The sequence below is a fragment of the Apostichopus japonicus genome, chromosome 11 (assembly GCF_037975245.1).
Source record: "Apostichopus japonicus isolate 1M-3 chromosome 11, ASM3797524v1, whole genome shotgun sequence".
Lineage (NCBI taxonomy): Eukaryota > Metazoa > Echinodermata > Holothuroidea > Aspidochirotida > Stichopodidae > Apostichopus > Apostichopus japonicus.
Window position 1 is genome coordinate 8,260,502 of NC_092571.1, and position 19,676 is coordinate 8,280,177.

The window sequence follows — 19,676 nt, forward strand, 5'->3', positions numbered from 1 at the left end:
TACTGTACATATCTATATCTCTTACCAACATTTCATTAACTAAATGACCGTTTTACGTAAAGATTCGCTCTCAAAATAAACTGCTTATGACAACAAAAAACTTTGTTGCCATAAAATGGAATAATCCAAATGGTGAAAGATTCAACTCGATTCAAGAGTGTACCCTGAAAATGTGTCCACTGTCTCCAAGATGGAGTAAGTTTCCCCCAAATATTAGAGCCTTGTCTGCCAGAGACTTTAAAATGGGGGAGGGAAGGAGAGAGGGGGGGGGAGGGGACACAGTGCTGCCTACCAAGACTTCCTACAACAATGGTCAGAACTTTCGTTCAGCTTGTTGAAGCTTGAGTAATATTCGGCGAAACTCTCATATTTGAATAATAACGTTTGGTTTGAAAAACAAAGACAAATTCTTCGTACTATTGTAATTCATGATTCTTAATTTGAAAAATTGGTTTATTACTCATTGCTTACTCATTATCAAAACATTTATACCCCCCCCCCACCCCCTTTCTCTCTCACTGCCATTAAACAAATATGGAACAAAAGCAGTATGGAATTATTGATGACAGTGGTAATATTTGGATTATCAAACATACAAAATGAAAATATAAACATATAAAATTGAAATGTCTAAAAAAAAAAAAAAAAATGGATTTTCATTATTACAGCATCAATATCAAATGTTAATTTAAAAAGTAAAAAAATGGATTTTCATTATTACAGCATCAATATCAAATGTTAATTTAAAAAGTAAAAAAAATGGATTTTCATTATTACAGCATCAATATCAAATGTTAATTTAAATAGTAAAAAAAATGGATTTTCATTATTACAGCATCAGTATCAATTGTTAATTTAAAAAGTAAAAAAAATGGATTTTCATTATTACAGCATCAATATCAAATGTTAATTTAAAAAGTAAAAAAAAAGGATTTGCATTATTTCAGCATCAGTATCAATTGTTAATTTAAAAAGTGAAAAAAATGATTTTCATTATTACAGCATCAATATCAATTGTTAATTTAATAAGTAAAAAAAATGATTTTAATTATTTCAGCATCAATATCAATTGTTAATTTAAAAAGTGAAAAAAATGATTTTCATTATTACAGCATCAATATCAATTGTTAATTTAATAAGTAAAAAAAATGATTTTCATTATTTCAGCATCAATATCAATTCTTAATTTAAAAAGTAAAAAAAATGGATTTTCATTACTTCAGCATCAATATCAAATGTTAATTTAAAAAGTAAAAAAAATGGATTTTCATTATTTCAGCATCAATATCAAATGTTAATTTAAAAAGTAAAAAATATGGATTTTCATTATTTCAGCATCAATATCAAATGTTAATTTAAAAAGTAAAAAAAATGGATTTTCATTATTACAGCATCAATATCAAATGTTAATTGAAATAGTAAAAAAATTGGATTTTCATTATTACAGCATCAGTATCAATTATTAATTTAAAAAGTAAAAAAAATGGATTTTCATTATTACAGCATCAATATCAAATGTTAATTTAAAAAGTAAAAAAAATGGATTTTCATTATTACAGCATCAATATCAAATGTTAATTTAAAAAGTAAAAAAAAATGGATTTTCATTATTTCAGCATCAGTATCAATTGTTAATTTAAAAAGTAAAAAAAATGGATTTTCATTATTACAGCATCAATATCAATTGTTAATTTAAAAAGTAAAAAAAAATGATTTTCATTATTTCAGCATCAATATCAAATGTTAATTTAAAAAGTGAAAAAAAAATGATTTTCATTATTACAGCATCAATATCAATTGTTAATTTAATAAGTAAAAAATGATTTTCATTATTTCAGCATCAGTATCAATTGTTAATTTAAAAAGTGAAAAAAAATGATTTTCATTATTACAGCATCAATATCAATTGTTAATTTAAAAAGTAAAAAAAATGGATTTTCATTATTACAGCATCAATATCAAATGTTAATTTAAAAAGTAAAAAAAAATGGATTTTCATTATTTCAGCATCAGTATCAATTGTTACTTTAAAAAGTTAAAAAAAAAATCCCCAAAAGTCATAAAAAGACAAGGAACAGAATGAGAAGAAATATAAAAACCATGATCAGACTACTGTTACATGCATAATTTGTTACTGTTATGATATCATGACTGAAAACTTCAAACAAAAAGAAAATTGATTATGATCATCAACTATCGCCAAATACCTCAAAGTTATAAAACAAATCAATTCCCTCCCCACCAAATAAAATTCCAAACAGTGCTTTAGTAACCAGTGGGATTAAACACCCCCCCCTCCTACACCCCACTATCTGGTTCATTCACAAACACTGAGGTTGATGAATTTGGGCGGAAGATTAATTAATCGTTTCTGACAAAGTCCAGGATATTTCGGGGCAAGTATCGACAGATAAAACTGTTACCGAAACAGCAGTGCGCAGGAAAACATTCGTAATGAGTAAAGATTGCCTTCTTCAGTGACATTTTGGGATTTTGAAATACACAGAAGACTTTGTCCTTAATAAAAATAGCATTCCTCAAAATTACTCTCCTGTACAAAGGACACCCTCTAACATCCATAAAAGACTCAAGGACCTTCCAAGTCCTTTTGTGTTAGTTCCAGAAAACATATCCAAAGATTGCAAAGTTTTTTCTTTTTGGGTTCCATTGTCATCGTTTGATTAGCGGAATAAACTCATATGTCTGGTCACATGTGGTTCTATATGCAAACCATCCACAACATTTGCTTGAAATTTAATATTAAGCAATAAGAAAGTTAAACCGGTTCTGTTGACAGTGACGTAGGTACCAATATCATAATTTGTCAGGGATACATTTTAAGAAAAGTCACCCCAAGAAAGAACCTGGGCACGAAACCCCAAACAACGGAACGACCGATCCGCCGCCCTCAACCCCAGTCCCCTTGCATAGAGACTGTGACTGTGTGATCATTGTTGGGTGTGTAGTACGATTCCCGTAGAATGTGAACATAATGCTACACATGACAAGTTATCCCAGAGCAGACACACCTTGGAATGTTAAGACTTCACCGAGAAGGAATTTTTCAGCTTAGATCTTTCTAGAGGGCTTAAAATTTTACTCTTTAGCCTTATTTTATTTTTTGGCGATATTTTGTGCGTGCATATTGTGCATGTAGTTTATAGCTTTTTTTTGTGGTAAAATGTAAGGCATGAGGTAAGAAGTAAAACAATAACCTCAAGCAAACTTAGATACCTCCAAACATCACTAAATAGTTGTTTGAAGTTGTTGAATGAACAGTGAAAATCAAATCAAACTGTTTATAGCAAACTGCTCATCCACACTAAAGAGCCTGTGTAAGAGCCTGTGTAAAAGTAAGTGGGCCTGACGTTTCGATGGTAGCAGGATCTTTTTCAGAGGCTAAAGTGAGTGAAAGTGGAAAACTTCTGATACTTGCTGTATCGTAAACGAATAAAAAAAGCTGACTTGAAATTTAAAAAAAATAAAAAAAAAAATAATCATAATAATAAAAAAATTGAAATGATTTGAAACTGTTGGTTTTGTCCAAATTTGGTTCTTTGTTTTTTGGCAAAGAATACTGGAGTCTTGACGGACGGATCAAACATGAAGATATCCAAAGATGTAACATAGGAAAGCTTACGCTCAGTATAATGAAAGAATTGTTCGCACCACCTTCCTCTCGCCATTCATCGTAGCAGATAATCACCTTTAATCACAAGCTCGTTAACATCTGATCCATTTCCGTCTCGTGGGTCTGGCTATCTTTGCTCGCTTTTGTTTCCGTTGTCACTGATCCAGGTTTCCGTCCCCAGCAGGTGAACCGACTGGCAAACTTTCTCAAAATTCGGTTTGGGATCACGAAAGCCTACAGGAGGAACGTTAGAGACCGTCAGAAAACCGTTAAAACTCGGACATTTATCGAATAACGATGACCGTCTCATCCTTCGATCTTACAAACGATCATTATTGTCACTTTCCCCAGGCATTCGACACTCTGCCATACAGAACTTAACCAAATGGATTTTACTGATGTCAGCAACTCATAAAGCAGACAGTCTCCACTGGGAAGAGAATTAACACTACAGAAAAGTGATACAAACTAAAGCAACGTTTTTTTTCCCTACTCGATCTCATCAAATTTTAAACACCGGAATGAAACTACGCGCTGGAGCCCGATACAACACTGAGTAATTCGTCGAGGGCTACGTGACGTATTAATGGAGTGTTAGATATAATAATCGAAGAGCGCCTACGTACAGAAAGACAAACTACGTTCACCATTTCCTTTTTGCATAAAGGCAGAGGGCCTGATGTTTCAATCTTCTTCAATGATGAACTGGAACGAAAACGGTTTCAGGACTCGTTCAAATTAGACGAACGGAGAGACAACTAAATTGGACCAGTGAATAGAGTAGAAATAGTCAAGGATAGAGATAAAATAACTTGGGTGACGGAAGAGCCACAGAGATAAACTGTGCAGAAGGGTGTCAAAATGTGGGTTAATTAGCGAGTAGGTGAATGGGGGGGGGGTAAAATGGGGGGATTAGGAAAGAAATAACAAGTGAGTGTTGTGGAAGGGCAGAAAGTGTGATGAAGAGAAGAGGGTGAATGGAGGAAGGCATAGAGGAGGGGGGGGGGTGGATTTCTTTATTGGATGTTTGAGACCATCAATGTCAGGCCCTGAAATCATTTACATTTATCTACACAGGCTTTTGGCAGTAGAAGAGCAGTCTTTGTTAACAGTTCTTACTCTCTGTCATAAGTCAACTGAAATGATATCATATTTTGGAGCTAACTTACCTCTATCAAGTAGGAAAGTAAGGCATTCATTCCAGCCAGCAGCAGAAGGGAAGCTCTGAATCTCCAATCTGGAATGGCAACGAGCTGCAAAAAGACAACAATAACAACATAAAGTGTCAACATAACACAACATAAGTAAAATCCTAAACTAGTAATGATGAATATGTAAGACTGTCAGGCTATGCCTCAGTTTATGTAACTATCCTATTTACATGACTTAGATAGCAGTATTACAATGTGTTGGAGGGGGAGGAGTAGGGAGAGAGTGGAGGTGTAGGGATGGAGGGGGAGGAGTAGGGATGGATGGGAGAAGTAGGAGCAGGGAGGAAGGGGGAGGTATGGAGGGGGAGGAGTAGGGATGGTGGGGAGGAATAGGGATGGAGGGGGAGGAGTAGGGATGGTGGGAAAGAGGAGGGATGGTGGGGAGGAGTAGGGATGGAGGGGGAGGAGTAGGGATGGAGGGGGGAACAGGGATGGAGGGGAGGAGTAGGGAGGGAGGGGGAGGAGTAGGGAGGGAGGGGGAGGAGTAGGGAGGGAGGGGGAGGAGTAAGGATGGAGGGGGAGGAGTAAGGATGGAGGGGGAGGAGTAGGGATGGAGGGGGAGTATGGAGGGAGGGAGAGGAGTAGGGATGGAGGGGGAGGAGTAGGGTGGAGGGGGGACAGGGATGGAGGGGGGTGGAGTTCTCATCCATGTGATTCCTAATATGACCTTCCACTGAAAAAGAAATAGTTACACAAAAATAATCATAGAAAAAAAAAGATAAAAAAATTAGTACGTACACAAAAATATCAAAATGCTAACGATACAAACAAATGAGAGAGAGAAAGAAAGAAAAAATAAAAAAGAACGTATGATGGGTACTAGATGAACGAAGGTAATTTGTGACAATACATGGTAAGATATGTATCACACTTATACCAATAGTTCCAGGGGTGGGGGGGGGTATTTACGAAGAACAAGTATCCTTCAAGTTGAGAGAATATTCACATGATCTTTGAAATGGTTGCGGAAAACAAAATTAACCTATTGAGGCGATCATCCAGTGTATGCACGGTGGTTCTGAAGGGACAGACAATTTGTAGCCTTAGCATGTTAGTATAACACTACAACTCAACAAATTTGTATACTAGTTTAGTCCAGTTGATGAATTACGCCCGTCTTAAATCTTGACGAAAATGTGACCTCGACGACTTGTCCAAAAAAATGACAAAGAATAATCAAAATTATCTTAATTGCACTAAACTTGACAAAATACATTAACAAAAATATCCTACAAGATGTCTGTCACTTCAGGACCACCCTATTTGTGGATGGGTCTGCCAACAATATTTCTAATAACAATAAGACAGTAGTAGTGTCTGGATACCTCAAATACAGTGAGTAGCCACTCAAACGGCCAACAGATCATAACAAAGGACACAGCAACGAGACAGATGACCGCTACCATGTACAGGCCTGTAAAAGGAGAAAGTATATGAAAGTTAGGGTATGTTGCGTGTATGTATGTGTGTATGTATGTATGTATTTTAGATCCTCCGGCAAGCAGGAACTCGTGAAGAAGCCTCATTGGCTTATCAAGGTGGCAAGCTGACCAAAGTCAGTCTCTTACATTCATATTTAAAGTCCATGATTATGAATTGTCCATTGTTAACAACTCTGTAACTGGACGACATACATTAATCTTGGAGTGACTCGAACTGGAGACCTTATGATTGAAGGCATTGGCGTTAACCACTGAGCTAACACTCCTAGAGCTGACACTCCTAGAGCTAACACTCCTAGCTAACACTCCTAGATAACACTAGCTAACTCTTAGCTAACACTCCTAGAGCTAACACTCCTAGCTAACACTAGCTAACACTCTTAGCTAACACTCCTAGAGCCAACACTAGCTAACACTCTTAGCTAACACTAGCTAACACTCTTAGCTAACACTCCTAGAGCTAACACTAGCTAACACTCTTAGCTAACACTCCTAGCTAACACTCCTAGAGCTAACACTCCTAGCTAACACTAGCTAACACTCTTAGCTAACACTCCTTGATAACCATATGTAATCTGTAACCATATGTAATCTAAAGAAAGGTAGATGAGTTGTCATGATCCTTTGGGAAGGGTTCTAGTGGGGTAGGGGGTTCCCCTACCCTTTAAGGGGAAACAATGTTTGCATACAGCTGCAAGAAAATGGTACCAGATTTGAAGTGAACAAGAAAACAGAAGTTAAAAAGCAACCAGAATTGTTGACTGACTGTTGCTATTGACAACTTGTATTTCTGTGCTCAAATAATCATTGAGAGAGTTTTCCACTTATAAGGCGCAAAAGACACACACAAAAGAAATCTATGAATCAGGAAAAGCTTGGCGGGAGAGCTTCAAATTGCTATTAAAATGAGAAAACGTAGGAGTGTTACAAAGGCTATTTGAAAGTGAATTCCAAAAAGCCGGGGTAGCAAATTTAAAAGAAAGTTCACCGGCAGACTTAAGGTTAGCCCGGTGAATTTTGAGCAGGTTTTCGGAAGAGGATCTAAGAACACAAAACAGACGACGATATAATGGAAGAGTACCCTCAAAATAACGGTAAACCAAGACAGCCAGTTTATAGTGGATACGGAATTTGATAGGCAGCCAGTGAAGCTCAAAGAATTTTTACAACTGTGTCTGAACTCTCCAATAAATCTGGACATATTTTTAAACTTGTCTAGGTCCATCTAAGCGCTCATGTAACATAGATTTAAGAAGACGTGCTAGGGAAAATCCAGGCAAACGGTTTCGATGGTGAAATGGAGATGGGTTAATTCCCTGAGGTAATATTAAACAACCTGGATTATTCAGTGCATTTTATGTATTTCCAGATAGCCATGAGAAATATCATGAAACTGTAGATACGAAGGCATCATAGTTATCTAGCAGCAAAAATGCTGTGGAGCTCTCTAGAAAATGGTCACCTTCACAGACTTGTAGCGTAAAAAACTGTAATGATAGAATATATAACTAGTCAACTTAAAAAAAATAAATAAAAGAAAAACAGATTTAATGTCATATCTCTCTGAATTTTAAAAATTTATAAATTTACAGTTTCCTCTTTTGATTAAAACTGAGCACTAAACAATACTTTACTCTCTTCCTATAACATGCACATGTTTCCATGGAAACGAGTAGTAAGAAAAAAAGAAGAAGCACATCTTACTATTTGTGTAAATAGGATTTCTGTAAGGAGCACCATTTGAAAAGAGAACAGAATAAATCAGGTACTGGAAACAGGATACGGTGAACACCGATGTATTTTCGTAGGAATGTACGGTGTGACCAGATGGCTCATGAAGTTCCTCTGCACCCTGATACCTATTTACAAAAAGAGCAAAATTGATTTTACCGATTATCTGTAAGATACACAAAATTTACTAATATTACAATAATAAAGAGACTTTTAAAAATATACTTTCTTTAGAAACAAATTTCAGAACAAACTGTTTTGAAATTCTCAAAATTCTGTTCCTCAAACACTTTCAAGTACTTATGGCAAATGCAAAAGACCTATCGGCAAAACTTCCAAAAATGTTCAAATTGTGCTTTTTTATTGTCATGAAATTTGATTGGTCGAGCTACTGACCTACATTTCTCTGAGCTTTTAAGTAAATCTATCTTCTAGTGAATCTGTACTTGTATTTAGTTCACATAGTTTACTGTACTCCACCCTGGGTTTTGTACTCCACCCTGGATTTTGTACTTGCACTAATATTTGGGTGTTTGAAAACATAGTGTTGATACTAGCACAGGATTATGCACTCCTACTCCGGTGTAGGGCTTTGTAAGCCTACCCATACTCATATTGAGGGAAGTTCTAATTTTAATTGTACTCATGCTGTTGTACTCTCGTAATAGAAGTGTACTATGAAACAATGCCTACAATACCGCACTACAGACTATGGCCTTTAACATACAGTACCAAGAACTGTTGTACTCTCCTAATACCGGGGCTATGTCAATGTTCCCAGGGTCCAATGTTCCCAGGGCTCGATGTTCCCAGGGTCCAATGTTCCCAGGCCCCAGGGTTCGATGTTTCCAGGGTTCGATGTTCCCAGGGTTCGATGTTCCCAGGGTCCAATGTTCCCAGGGTTCCATGTTCCCAGGGTTCGATGTTCCCAGGGTCCGATGTTCCCAAGGTTCTTTGTTCCCAGGGTCCAATGTTCCCAGGGTCCGATGTTCCCAGGGTTCGATGTTCCCAGGGTTCGATGTTCCTAGGGTTTGATGTCCCTTTTTTTTCAAAAATCACCCGAAGGGACGTTGTTCAGTAAGAGCCGCACAGAAGTGTTGACCTGAGAGTCCAGAGTTCCACGAGGCCGAGAATTAAGAGGGTCCGCTTTGGTGCTGCCCGACCGTGCTCGGGGACAGGCTCAGACCCTGGGAACATCGAACCATGGGAATATCGAGCCCTGGGAACATCGGACCCTGGGAACATTGGACCCTGGGAACATAGAACCCTGGGAACATTGAACCCTGGGAACATTGAACCCTGGGAACATAGAACCCTGGGAACATCGAACCTTGAGAACATCGAACCCTGGGAACATCGATATTTCTGGGAACATCGAACCCTGGGAACAACGAACCTTGGGAACATCGAACCCTGGGAACAACGAACCTCGTTTTCATCGTCAGCCATTGAAATAACACGAAAACGGGGAATATCGAACCCTGGGAACATTGAACCCCGGGAACATCGGGTAGACCCCGTCTACCAGTTTACCATGCTATACATATGCTACTACGAAAATAGAGTTAGTCTTTAACGAACCATGAACACTCCTGCACCAATAAGAAAGCTGTGACCTGTATATTCATACCCAGGGGAATTGTATGTATGTGTGTGTATATATGTATATATGTATTTTAGATCCTCCTACAAGCAGGAACTCGCTAACAAGCCATCATTGGCTTATCAAAGCTGCAAGCTGACCGAAGTCAGTCTCTTTGATTCATATTTTAACGTCCAAGATTATGAATTGTCAACAACTCTGGAACTGGACGACATACATTAATCTTGGGAGTGACTCGAACTCGGGACCTTATGACTAACCACTGAGCTAACACTCCCTAAATTGACATTTACTTGTACTCATTCTGTTGTACTCCTAGTACATGTTTACCATGGAAGTATCACTACTAAGAATATAGAGTTACTGTTTAACATACCAAGAACACTTCTGGACCAATAAGAAAGCTGCGATCTGAATGGCTGCTTGGATGGCAACGTGTGATGCAAAGGAAACGATGACAGGAGATGACATTAACTTGGTCGGAGGTCGAACCGGAGTTAATCCCGAATTAGCTGGACTCCTTGCGACTGGAGATAAAGAAAAGAAATTTATGCACAACATGTCGTAAAAATAAATGACCACAATAACCTGTATGTATATGTAGCAAAACTGTACTTTCAGAGTTACAAGTATTATTTTTTTCCCCAGAAAATTTGACAAATGTTTGCAACCCCCCCCCCCCACTTTCCTGAGCCTGCGACCTGAAAACTTGAAGATGAACGATGGAAAACTGACAGGATGATTATAAACAATTTTGAAACAGAGCAAGGAAAGTTTGCCTGTAATGGAATTCAAAAACCAATGACCTCAGGACCTATATCTTTCATTTTATATATATATATATATATCAAGGGTGTAGGAACCGGGGGGGGCTGGGGGGGTGCAAGCCCCCAGTGAAAAATGTGGAGGGGCAGAAGTATCATTCCGCCCCCCGCTTCGCAAGTCAGAAAACCCCTTTTTCATTTCCAAATGAGAAAAAAAATCTCATTTGGAGCACCAAATTGCATCTAAGGCCTGGTGAAAATACAAAATTAAGTTTACAAAATGGAGTGGGTGTTGAAGTGTGCTATATTGCACCAAATTGCATCTGAGGCTACCTGGAAATGCAAAAATTTCCAAAGGGGAGGGGGACACCCCCTCCCCCTAGACCCCTCCCCCAGGCTGGCCATCAGTCTTCAGCCCCCCCACTCAAAAGTACCTTCCTACGCCACTGATATATATTATATATACAATAAAAGGCCAAACTTCTCTTGAATTGAAATTTGGGCGTATCCCCTCAGACATGAGCTTTTCCCGCGAATTCGCAGAATATCCGTGATTTATTTTCTACCTCCGAGATTAACACCTCTCAATTTCTGTGAATTTCTCACAACAGCGTTGTATCATTTGATCCATCGTTCGCATGTTTTTCATTATCTATGGATATCCAACCTGCAGGGGGACAAAGTTCCGTGATTCTTTTTTCCCTGAACCCCTGGTTACAAACATATGCAATACCCTGTGGCTTCTGTCTGACAATGCCAGTGAGGAAACAGCTATATAGGGATCTCCAAATAAAGGCTGGAGGGCCCACTTTGTAGGATTGTTGGGGTCACTGGTTCATCTATTCTAGCCAAATATTCCTTTGCTCTTTTCCACCTTGAAGATTGGATGGAGAACATTTTATTTTGCCTTTCAATGTAAAAACAGACAGCTCAATGAATCATATTATAGTTCAATGTTTTGCCCTTTTAACCAATAAACTGTTATATGCAATGATTAAAAGCAGGTAGTTGATTTCATTCCTTAAAAGGATAATAGAGGCTAAGATTTAAAAAAAAATAAATACAATTGAGAGCAAGTAAAACAGAAACAGGTTGGTCCAACTCTTCATCGTGATGATTTCTTTCAATGTCGAGATATTAAATGCCAAGACTTATTCATTTTATTTCGATAAGTACATTGTGCAATAACTTTTACTGCCATACATAGACAGCACAAACCTTTTGTTTAGTTCTTCCTTGATACAATTTTTGACCCCTCCATCATTCAAAACCACTGTTTAATTTTTAATAAAGTCACTTCACCATACCTTACTCAACTAAGAATAAAAATTCTATTACACATTTCGTCCCTTGTTTCGCGTACTGACGAATGTTAGAAAGTTATTTATCACGATCCAAATCAATTCACTGCTTTGCAACTGAATGTTTGATCACAAATAATACCTTTCAAGCAGTATCTATAGATTTATGTCACAAAAAAACAAATTATAGTTTATAGACGTTTCAAATTTAAAGGATGTAGAACAATTTTAAGGGCATAGAAATGTTTTAAAAACATTCGTCACTACGTAAAACAAAATAAAATAATTTGCATATTCGTCAGTGCGTGAAACAAGGGACGATTTATTATACTGTTTTGAGGGGGGGAGGGGAGAAGAGTAATTGTTTGTTTCAATTGTTGCCAGATGCAATCATTCTAATTCAGCAAGAGAACTGCAATATTTTTATATCTCGACAACAGAATGAGTTATGAAGCCAGGGATTTTATCGATATGTTTTGTTCCACAAGCCTTATATGTTTGCGTATTTGTTAAATCTCAGACGTTGCTACTTTTCAAAGGTTACGATATAATTTCAAGTTTTAAAGGTGAGAGGGAAGGGGGAGGGGGTATGTTTGCATACTCTATGTATGGCATCAGAGCTTTTTCTTACCAGGAAATGACAACAAACAACATAACATTATAAACACAATCAAAGCTGTTTGTTCTCACAAAATATTAACATTCAGTGTGAATATGTATTAAGCTGTGTTATCACATATTTTTAAAAGCATTTAACACATCAAAATCAAGAAACTCAAAGAAAAAATCTACTCACAGCACATAACCAGGACGATGCTAAGGAAAATATCAATGTACAGAAACTGGAAATCACCCAGGTACAGTAGGACCTATCAGAGGTAACACATGGAACCATTGGAAAAATAAATTATTAAGGAAAAACAACTTTATTATTAAACGCAGGCATGTTAGCATCAATCTGGAGAACTGCTTCATTTGCTGTGGTCTTACTATGTAAAGTAACAGGCTGTGACCTACTGTGTTAAGTACTATTACAGGCTGTGACTAACTGTGTTAAGTATTATTACAGGCTGTGACTTGCTGTGTTAAGTATTAATACAGGCTGTGCCTTACTGTGTAAAGTATTATGACAGGCTGTGACCTACTTTGTTAAGTATTATGACAGGCTGTGACTTACTGTGTTAAGTATTATCACAAGCTGTGACTTACTGTGTTAAGTATTATGACATGCTGTGACTTGCTGTGTTAAGTATTATGACAGGCTGTAACTTGCTGTGTTAAGTAATATGACAGGCTGTAACTTACTGTGTTAAGTAATATGACAGGCTGTGACTTACTGTGTTAAGTATTATGACAGGCTGTGACTTACTGTGTTAAGTAATATGACATGCTGTGACTTACTGTGTTAAGTAATATGACAGGCTGTAACTTGCTGTGTTAAGTATTATGACAGGCTGTGACTTACTGTGTTAAGTATTAATACAGGCTGTGACTTACTGTGTTAAGTATTAATACAGGCTGCGCCTTACTGTGTTAAGTATTATGACAGGCTGTGACTTACTGTGTTAAGTATTAATACAGGCTGTGCTTTACTGTGTTAAGTATTAATACAGGCTGTGCCTTACTGTGTTAAGTATTAAGACAGGCTGTGACCTACTGTGTTATGTATTAAGACAGGCTGTGACTTACTGTGTTAAGTATTATGACAGACTGAGCCTTACTGTGTTAAGTATTATGACAGGCTGAGCCTTACTGTATTAAGTAATACGACAGGCTGTAACTTGCTGTGTTAAGTATTATGACAGGCTGTGACTTACTGTGTTAAGTATTATGACAGGCTGACTTACTGTGTTAAGTATTATGAAGGGCTGTGATTTACTGTGTTAAGACAGGCTGTGACTTACTGTGTTAAGTATTATGACAGGCTGTGACCTACTTTGTTAAGTATTATCACAAGCTGTGACTTGCTGTGTTAAGTATTATGACAGGCTGTGACTTACTGTGTTAAGTAATATGACAGGCTGTAAATTGCTGTGTTAAGTATTATGACAGGCTGTAACTTGCTGTGTTAAGTACTATTACAGGCTGTGACTTACTGTGTTAAGTAATATGACAGGCTGTGACCTACTTTGTTAAGTATTATCACAAGCTGTGACTTGCTGTGTTAAGTATTATGACAGGCTGTGACCTACTGTGTTAAGTATTATGACGGGCTGTGACTTACTGTGTTAAGTATTATGACAGGCTGTGACTTACTGTGTTAAGTATTAAGACAGGCTGTGACTTACTGTATTAAGTATTATGACAGGCTGTGATCTAGTGTTAAGTATTATGACAGGCTGTCACTTACAATGTTAAGTATTATGATGGGCTGTGACTAACTGTGTTGAGTAGTAAGACAGGCTGTGACTTACTGTGTTAAAGTATAATGACAGGCTGTGACTTACTGTGTTAAGTATTATGACAGGCTGTGACTTACTGTGTTAAGTATTATGACAGGCTGTGACTAACTGTGTTAAGTATTATGATGGGCTGTCACTTACAATGTTAAGTATTATGATGGGCTGTGACTAACTGTGTTGAGTAGTAACACAGGCTGTGACTTACTGTGTTAAGTATTATGACAGGCTGTGACTTACTGTGTTAAGTATTATTACAGGCTGTGACTAACTGTGTTAAGTATTATGACAGGCTGTAACTTATCATGTTAAGTAATATGACAGGCTGTGACCTACTGTGTTAAGTATTATGACAGGCTGTGACCTACTGTGTTAAGTATTAAGACAGGCTGTGACTTACTGTGTTAAGTATTATGACAGGCTGAGCCTTACTGTGTTAAGTATTATGACAGGCTGAGCCTTACTGTGTTAAGTATTATGACAGGCTGAGCCTTACTGTGTTAAGTATTATGACAGGCTGTGACTAACTGTGTTAAGTATTATGACAGGCTGTAACTTATCATGTTAAGTAATATGACAGGCTGTGACCTACTTTGTTAAGTATTATCACAAGCTGTGACTTGCTGTGTTAAGTATTATGACAGGCTGTGACTTACTGTGTTAAGTATTATGACAGGCTGAGCCTTACTGTGTTAAGTATTATGACAGGCTGAGCCTTACTGTGTAAAGTATTATGACAGGCTGAGCCTTACTGTGTTAAGTATTATGACAGGCTGTGACTAACTGTGTTAAGTATTATGACAGGCTGTAACTTATCATGTTAAGTTATATGACAGGCTGTGACCTACTGTGTTAAGTATTATGACAGGCTGTGACCTACTGTGTTAAGTATTAAGACAGGCTGTGACTTACTGTGTTAAGTATTATAACAGGCTGAGCCTTACTGTGTTAAGTATTATGACAGGCTGTCACTTACAATGTTAAGTATTATGATGGGCTGTGACTAACTGTGTTGAGTAGTAAGACAGGCTGTGACTTACTGTGTTAAAGTATTATGACAGGCTGTGACTTACTGTGTTAAGTATTATGACGGGCTGTGTCTTACTATGTTAAGTATTATGACAGGCTCAGACTTACTGTGTTCAGTATTAAGACAGGCTGTCACTTACTGTGTTAAGTATTATGACATGCTGTCACTTACTGTGTTCAGTATTATGACCGATGTAAACTGAATCATACTGTACAGAGCCATGAACTTGAAAGCTGCGAATGAAGTAGTCAGAGCTGCACGGCCCTCCCTTCAAAACAAAAAGAAAAGACAATATCAAAAAAGATGAGAAATGTATCGTGATTTGTTTCCTCTGGTTGATTTATTAAGGCATCTCACCCCCAACTCACCCCACCCCTCAACAGCATGACAACATTTACTAGGGTTCAGAACTTAAGTGGGGCTGAATGGTGCAGTCATTAGAGCACCGGACCTGTGAGACATATTACCCTCACCTAATCAAGGTTGGTATGCAAGAGATGTTCTGGACTTTGGACGTGAAAGGGGCTGCGACCGATGCCTCTTCCTCCGAGAGGGCGACGCCGACATGAGCCGTCTTGAGGGCGCCACAATCGTTGGCGCCATCTCCGCACATCCCGACGACCATCCCCTTCTGCTGCAGGAGGACGACGAACTGCATCTTCTGAGTCGGAGTCATGCGGGCGAAGACGACCCCACGCTCCAGCAGCTTGTTGGTACAAAAAAACGAGAAAAATAGAATACATTGATTTTATCATCGCTAAACCAAAATCTGACTGTTAGATTGTCTTAGGTTCATAAAGCTATTACATTTAGCAACAAAATCTTAAGTTGTTGAGTCGAGTAGAGCAAGTCCCATTTCTTGGTCCGATCTGTCGAGATTTCCATTTGGATATTACAGAGTCGATTATCACTTGACTATCACCCTCTACTTGTTAATGATGTACTTCTCATTTCGATTTTTCGTATTATTTCATCTAGTTTCATTCAATGCTTTACTTTTGCTCTTTGGACAATGTAATTAGGCAAGTTCAGGTTAGCTCCAGGAGCAGAAAGTAAACTATCTTAAAAATCAGCCTGGGTAAAAATGATAAAAGCTGGAGTTTGAATTTTTAAGGTGAAATAATTTTGTCATCTCAATTTTAGAACTATCCTAGACGTTGTCTGAGACAAGTCCATTGGCCCCAACAGAAGCTACCATTTTAGGTTACAAATCTTTGAAGGACAATTTCCAATATTCCAGGAGCAAAATTAATGCTCAGCATCTGTTTACATAGAACATATTCATTATAATCTCCCTTGCACACATTAATCGTCGCAAATAGCTTTCATAAAGTATGTAAGCATATATATATATATATATTTAGGAATCATTTCAAATTATTTCATCTAGTTTCATTCAATGCTTTACTTTTGCTCTTTGGACAATGTAATTAGGCAAGTTCAGGTTAGCTCCAGGAGCAGAAAGTAAACTATCTTAAAAATCAGCCTGGGTAAAAATGATAAAAGCTGGAGTTTGAATTTTTAAGGTGAAATAATTTTGTCATCTCAATTTTAGAACTATCCTAGACGTTGTCTGAGACAAGTCCATTGGCCCCAACAGAAGCTACCATTTTAGGTTACAAATCTTTGAAGGACAATTTCCAATATTCCAGGAGCAAAATTAATGCTCAGCATCTGTTTACATAGAACATATTCATTATAATCTCCCTTGCACACATTAATCGTCGCAAATAGCTTTCATAAAGTATGTAAGCATATATATATATATATATTTAGGATTCATTTCAAATTATTTCATCTAGTTTCATTCAATGCTTTACTTTTGCTCTTTGGACAATGTAATTAGGCAAGTTCAGGTTAGCTCCAGGAGCAGAAAGTAACCTATCTTAAAAATCAGCCTGGGTAAAAATGATAAAAGCTGGAGTTTGAATTTTTAAGGTGAAATAATTTTGTCATCTCAATTTTAGAACTATCCTAGACGTTGTCTGAGACAAGTCCATTGGCCCCAACAGAAGCTACCATTTTAGGTTACAAATCTTTGAAGGACAATTTCCAATATTCCAGGAGCAAAATTAATGCTCAGCATCTGTTTACATAGAACATATTCATTATAATCTCCCTTGCACACATAATCGTCGCAAATAGCTTTCATAAAGTATGTAAGCATATATATATATATATATTTAGGAATCATTTCAAATTATTTCATCTAGTTTCATTCAATGCTTTACTTTTGCTCTTTGGACAATGTAATTAGGCAAGTTCAGGTTAGCTCCAGGAGCAGAAAGTAAACTATCTTAAAAATCAGCCTGGGTAAAAATGATAAAAGCTGGAGTTTGAATTTTTAAGGTGAAATAATTTTGTCATCTCAATTTTAGAACTATCCTAGACGTTGTCTGAGACAAGTCCATTGGCCCCAACAGAAGCTACCATTTTAGGTTACAAATCTTTGAAGGACAATTTCCAATATTCCAGGAGCAAAATTAATGCTCAGCATCTGTTTACATAGAACATATTCATTATAATCTCCCTTGCACACATAATCGTCGCAAATAGCTTTCATAAAGTATGTAAGCATATATATATATATATATTTAGGAATCATTTCAAATTATTTCATCTAGTTTCATTCAATGCTTTACTTTTGCTCTTTGGACAATGTAATTAGGCAAGTTCAGGTTAGCTCCAGGAGCAGAAAGTATGTTAGCATATATATATATATTTAGGAATCACAAATGACTTCGAGTTGGTTAGAATCATGTTTGATCGCTACAGTAAGGCAAATATATCACCAAAACAGAACCAGTATTGTTTGATATAGGTGACAAACGCCAACAGTGTGATTATGACCTTCCTTGCTGGTTTCAAACCTCTGGACATACAATCAGCATCCATAGCCTTAGTGGTTAGGGTGTCAGCCTTAAAGCGGGAGGCCCGGGTTCGAATCCCGGTGGAGACTGGAAGTTTTTTCACTGTTCTTGATTTTCCTACTCATTATGATTTCAATTATATGTGTATATATATATATATATATGTCAATGCAATGCAATGGAGGTAAACGACAAAGGCAAATGAATATATATAAATGAAAATCGTAATGAGTTGGAAAATCAAGAACAGTGAAAAAACTTTCAGCCTCCACCGGGATTCGAACCACAGGCCTTCCGCTCTGTACGCGAACACCCTAACCACTAGGCTATGGACGCTGATTAGTTTTTTCACTGTTTTTGATTTTCCAACTCATTACGATTTTCATTTATATATATACATATATATATGATATGATAGATGGCATTAATTCCAGGTGAAGAGTGCTCAATATACCTGGGTATAGAGCTGGATAGGTATAAATAATGTACACTCGTACAAAGTTTGCGCTATTACTCGAGTTTCATGCTTCTTCGCAATCGTCAGATAGCTATCTTTAGCTATCTGACGATTGCGAAGAAGCATGAAACTCGAGTAATAGCGCAAACTTTGTACGAGTGTACATTATTTATACCTATATATATATATATATATATATATATATGTTATTGAAATTGTAGTGAGTTGGAAAATCCACAACAGTGAAAAAACTTCCAGCCTCCATCGGGATTCAAACCTGGGCCTCCCGCTTTAATGTGGACACCCTAAATATATATCTATATATACACATATATAGGCAGAAATGCTCAGTGCCTTAGCTTCGCTGTTTTTCAGGGGCGACCGGGCCCGCCCCTCCTTACGATCACCCTGCCGTTTCAACCCATTTTTACCCCCAGTCCCCCCTCCTTCATCCGTCCTTCTACTTCCCTACTCGCCAACTCCATAGTAGCTCCATGTTTTGACCATGCAGCGATTGCAACGACCAACTCTTCAAAAAACCCAGTACCTACAGTGTGCATATCTCTCGCTAAATTTGTTCACTGTATACTACTGCATGTACATGCCTGTTCGAGCTTCATTTTCAACTACACATGCGCAAATTTTTAAAATTTACTTCACTCCTCGCTTACCTGTCTCACCACAACCTTAGCACACTCATATAAATATACAGGTAGGAGAATCATAGGTAGGATAATCACAAAAAAACTGTCGACTTGAGAAAAAAAAATGAGCACCTCTTCTAGAATGTGTGGGTGATGCTCCTTTATGATGTCAAAACTGGGGCCATCAGTCACAAAACCTTTAAAGGATGGTGGCATCAGTAAGGGATCTCCCAGAGCCTGCAAGGGACATGGACAGGATAGAACACGCAAAGTAAGATGCTTCAAAAAGTAATCAAAGATAAGCATACATATATTGAGGGGAAAATACAATTCATGAAAAGCTAATAAAATATCAGCTTTAGTTTAATCACACGTCTTCTTTGTGGGATCAATCAAAAGTAATTGTTTCCTAGGCTCCCAGTTCATGATGTCAAAACAACGTACATCGATACAATATAAATACAACAAACATAAATAAAACAACACACATCATTGACAAATAAATATTTAAAAAAAATAAAAATACCTGCAAATTGCTAAAATCTGCTATGACATATAAACAACATTCTATTTAGCAAAATTTTGATAAAAAA

The 19,676-nt window shown here is 37.3% G+C and overlaps 1 protein-coding gene across 1 annotated transcript in view; it reads right to left on the bottom strand.

Moving 5' to 3' along the window:
- Positions 1 to 19,676, bottom strand: part of LOC139976025 (polyamine-transporting ATPase 13A3-like) — a 50,952-nt gene continuing 31,276 nt past the window's right edge. Inside the window, exons 22-30 of the mRNA XM_071984412.1 lie at positions 19,216 to 19,320; positions 15,586 to 15,818; positions 15,284 to 15,380; positions 12,480 to 12,552; positions 9,995 to 10,145; positions 7,989 to 8,143; positions 6,168 to 6,256; positions 4,801 to 4,884; positions 1 to 3,865 (exon numbers count right to left, since the gene is read on the bottom strand). Of these exons, the coding sequence (XP_071840513.1) occupies positions 3,713 to 3,865; positions 4,801 to 4,884; positions 6,168 to 6,256; positions 7,989 to 8,143; positions 9,995 to 10,145; positions 12,480 to 12,552; positions 15,284 to 15,380; positions 15,586 to 15,818; positions 19,216 to 19,320 (1,140 nt within the window). The 3' untranslated portion in view covers positions 1 to 3,712. The remainder of the gene's footprint in view (positions 3,866 to 4,800; positions 4,885 to 6,167; positions 6,257 to 7,988; positions 8,144 to 9,994; positions 10,146 to 12,479; positions 12,553 to 15,283; positions 15,381 to 15,585; positions 15,819 to 19,215; positions 19,321 to 19,676) is intronic.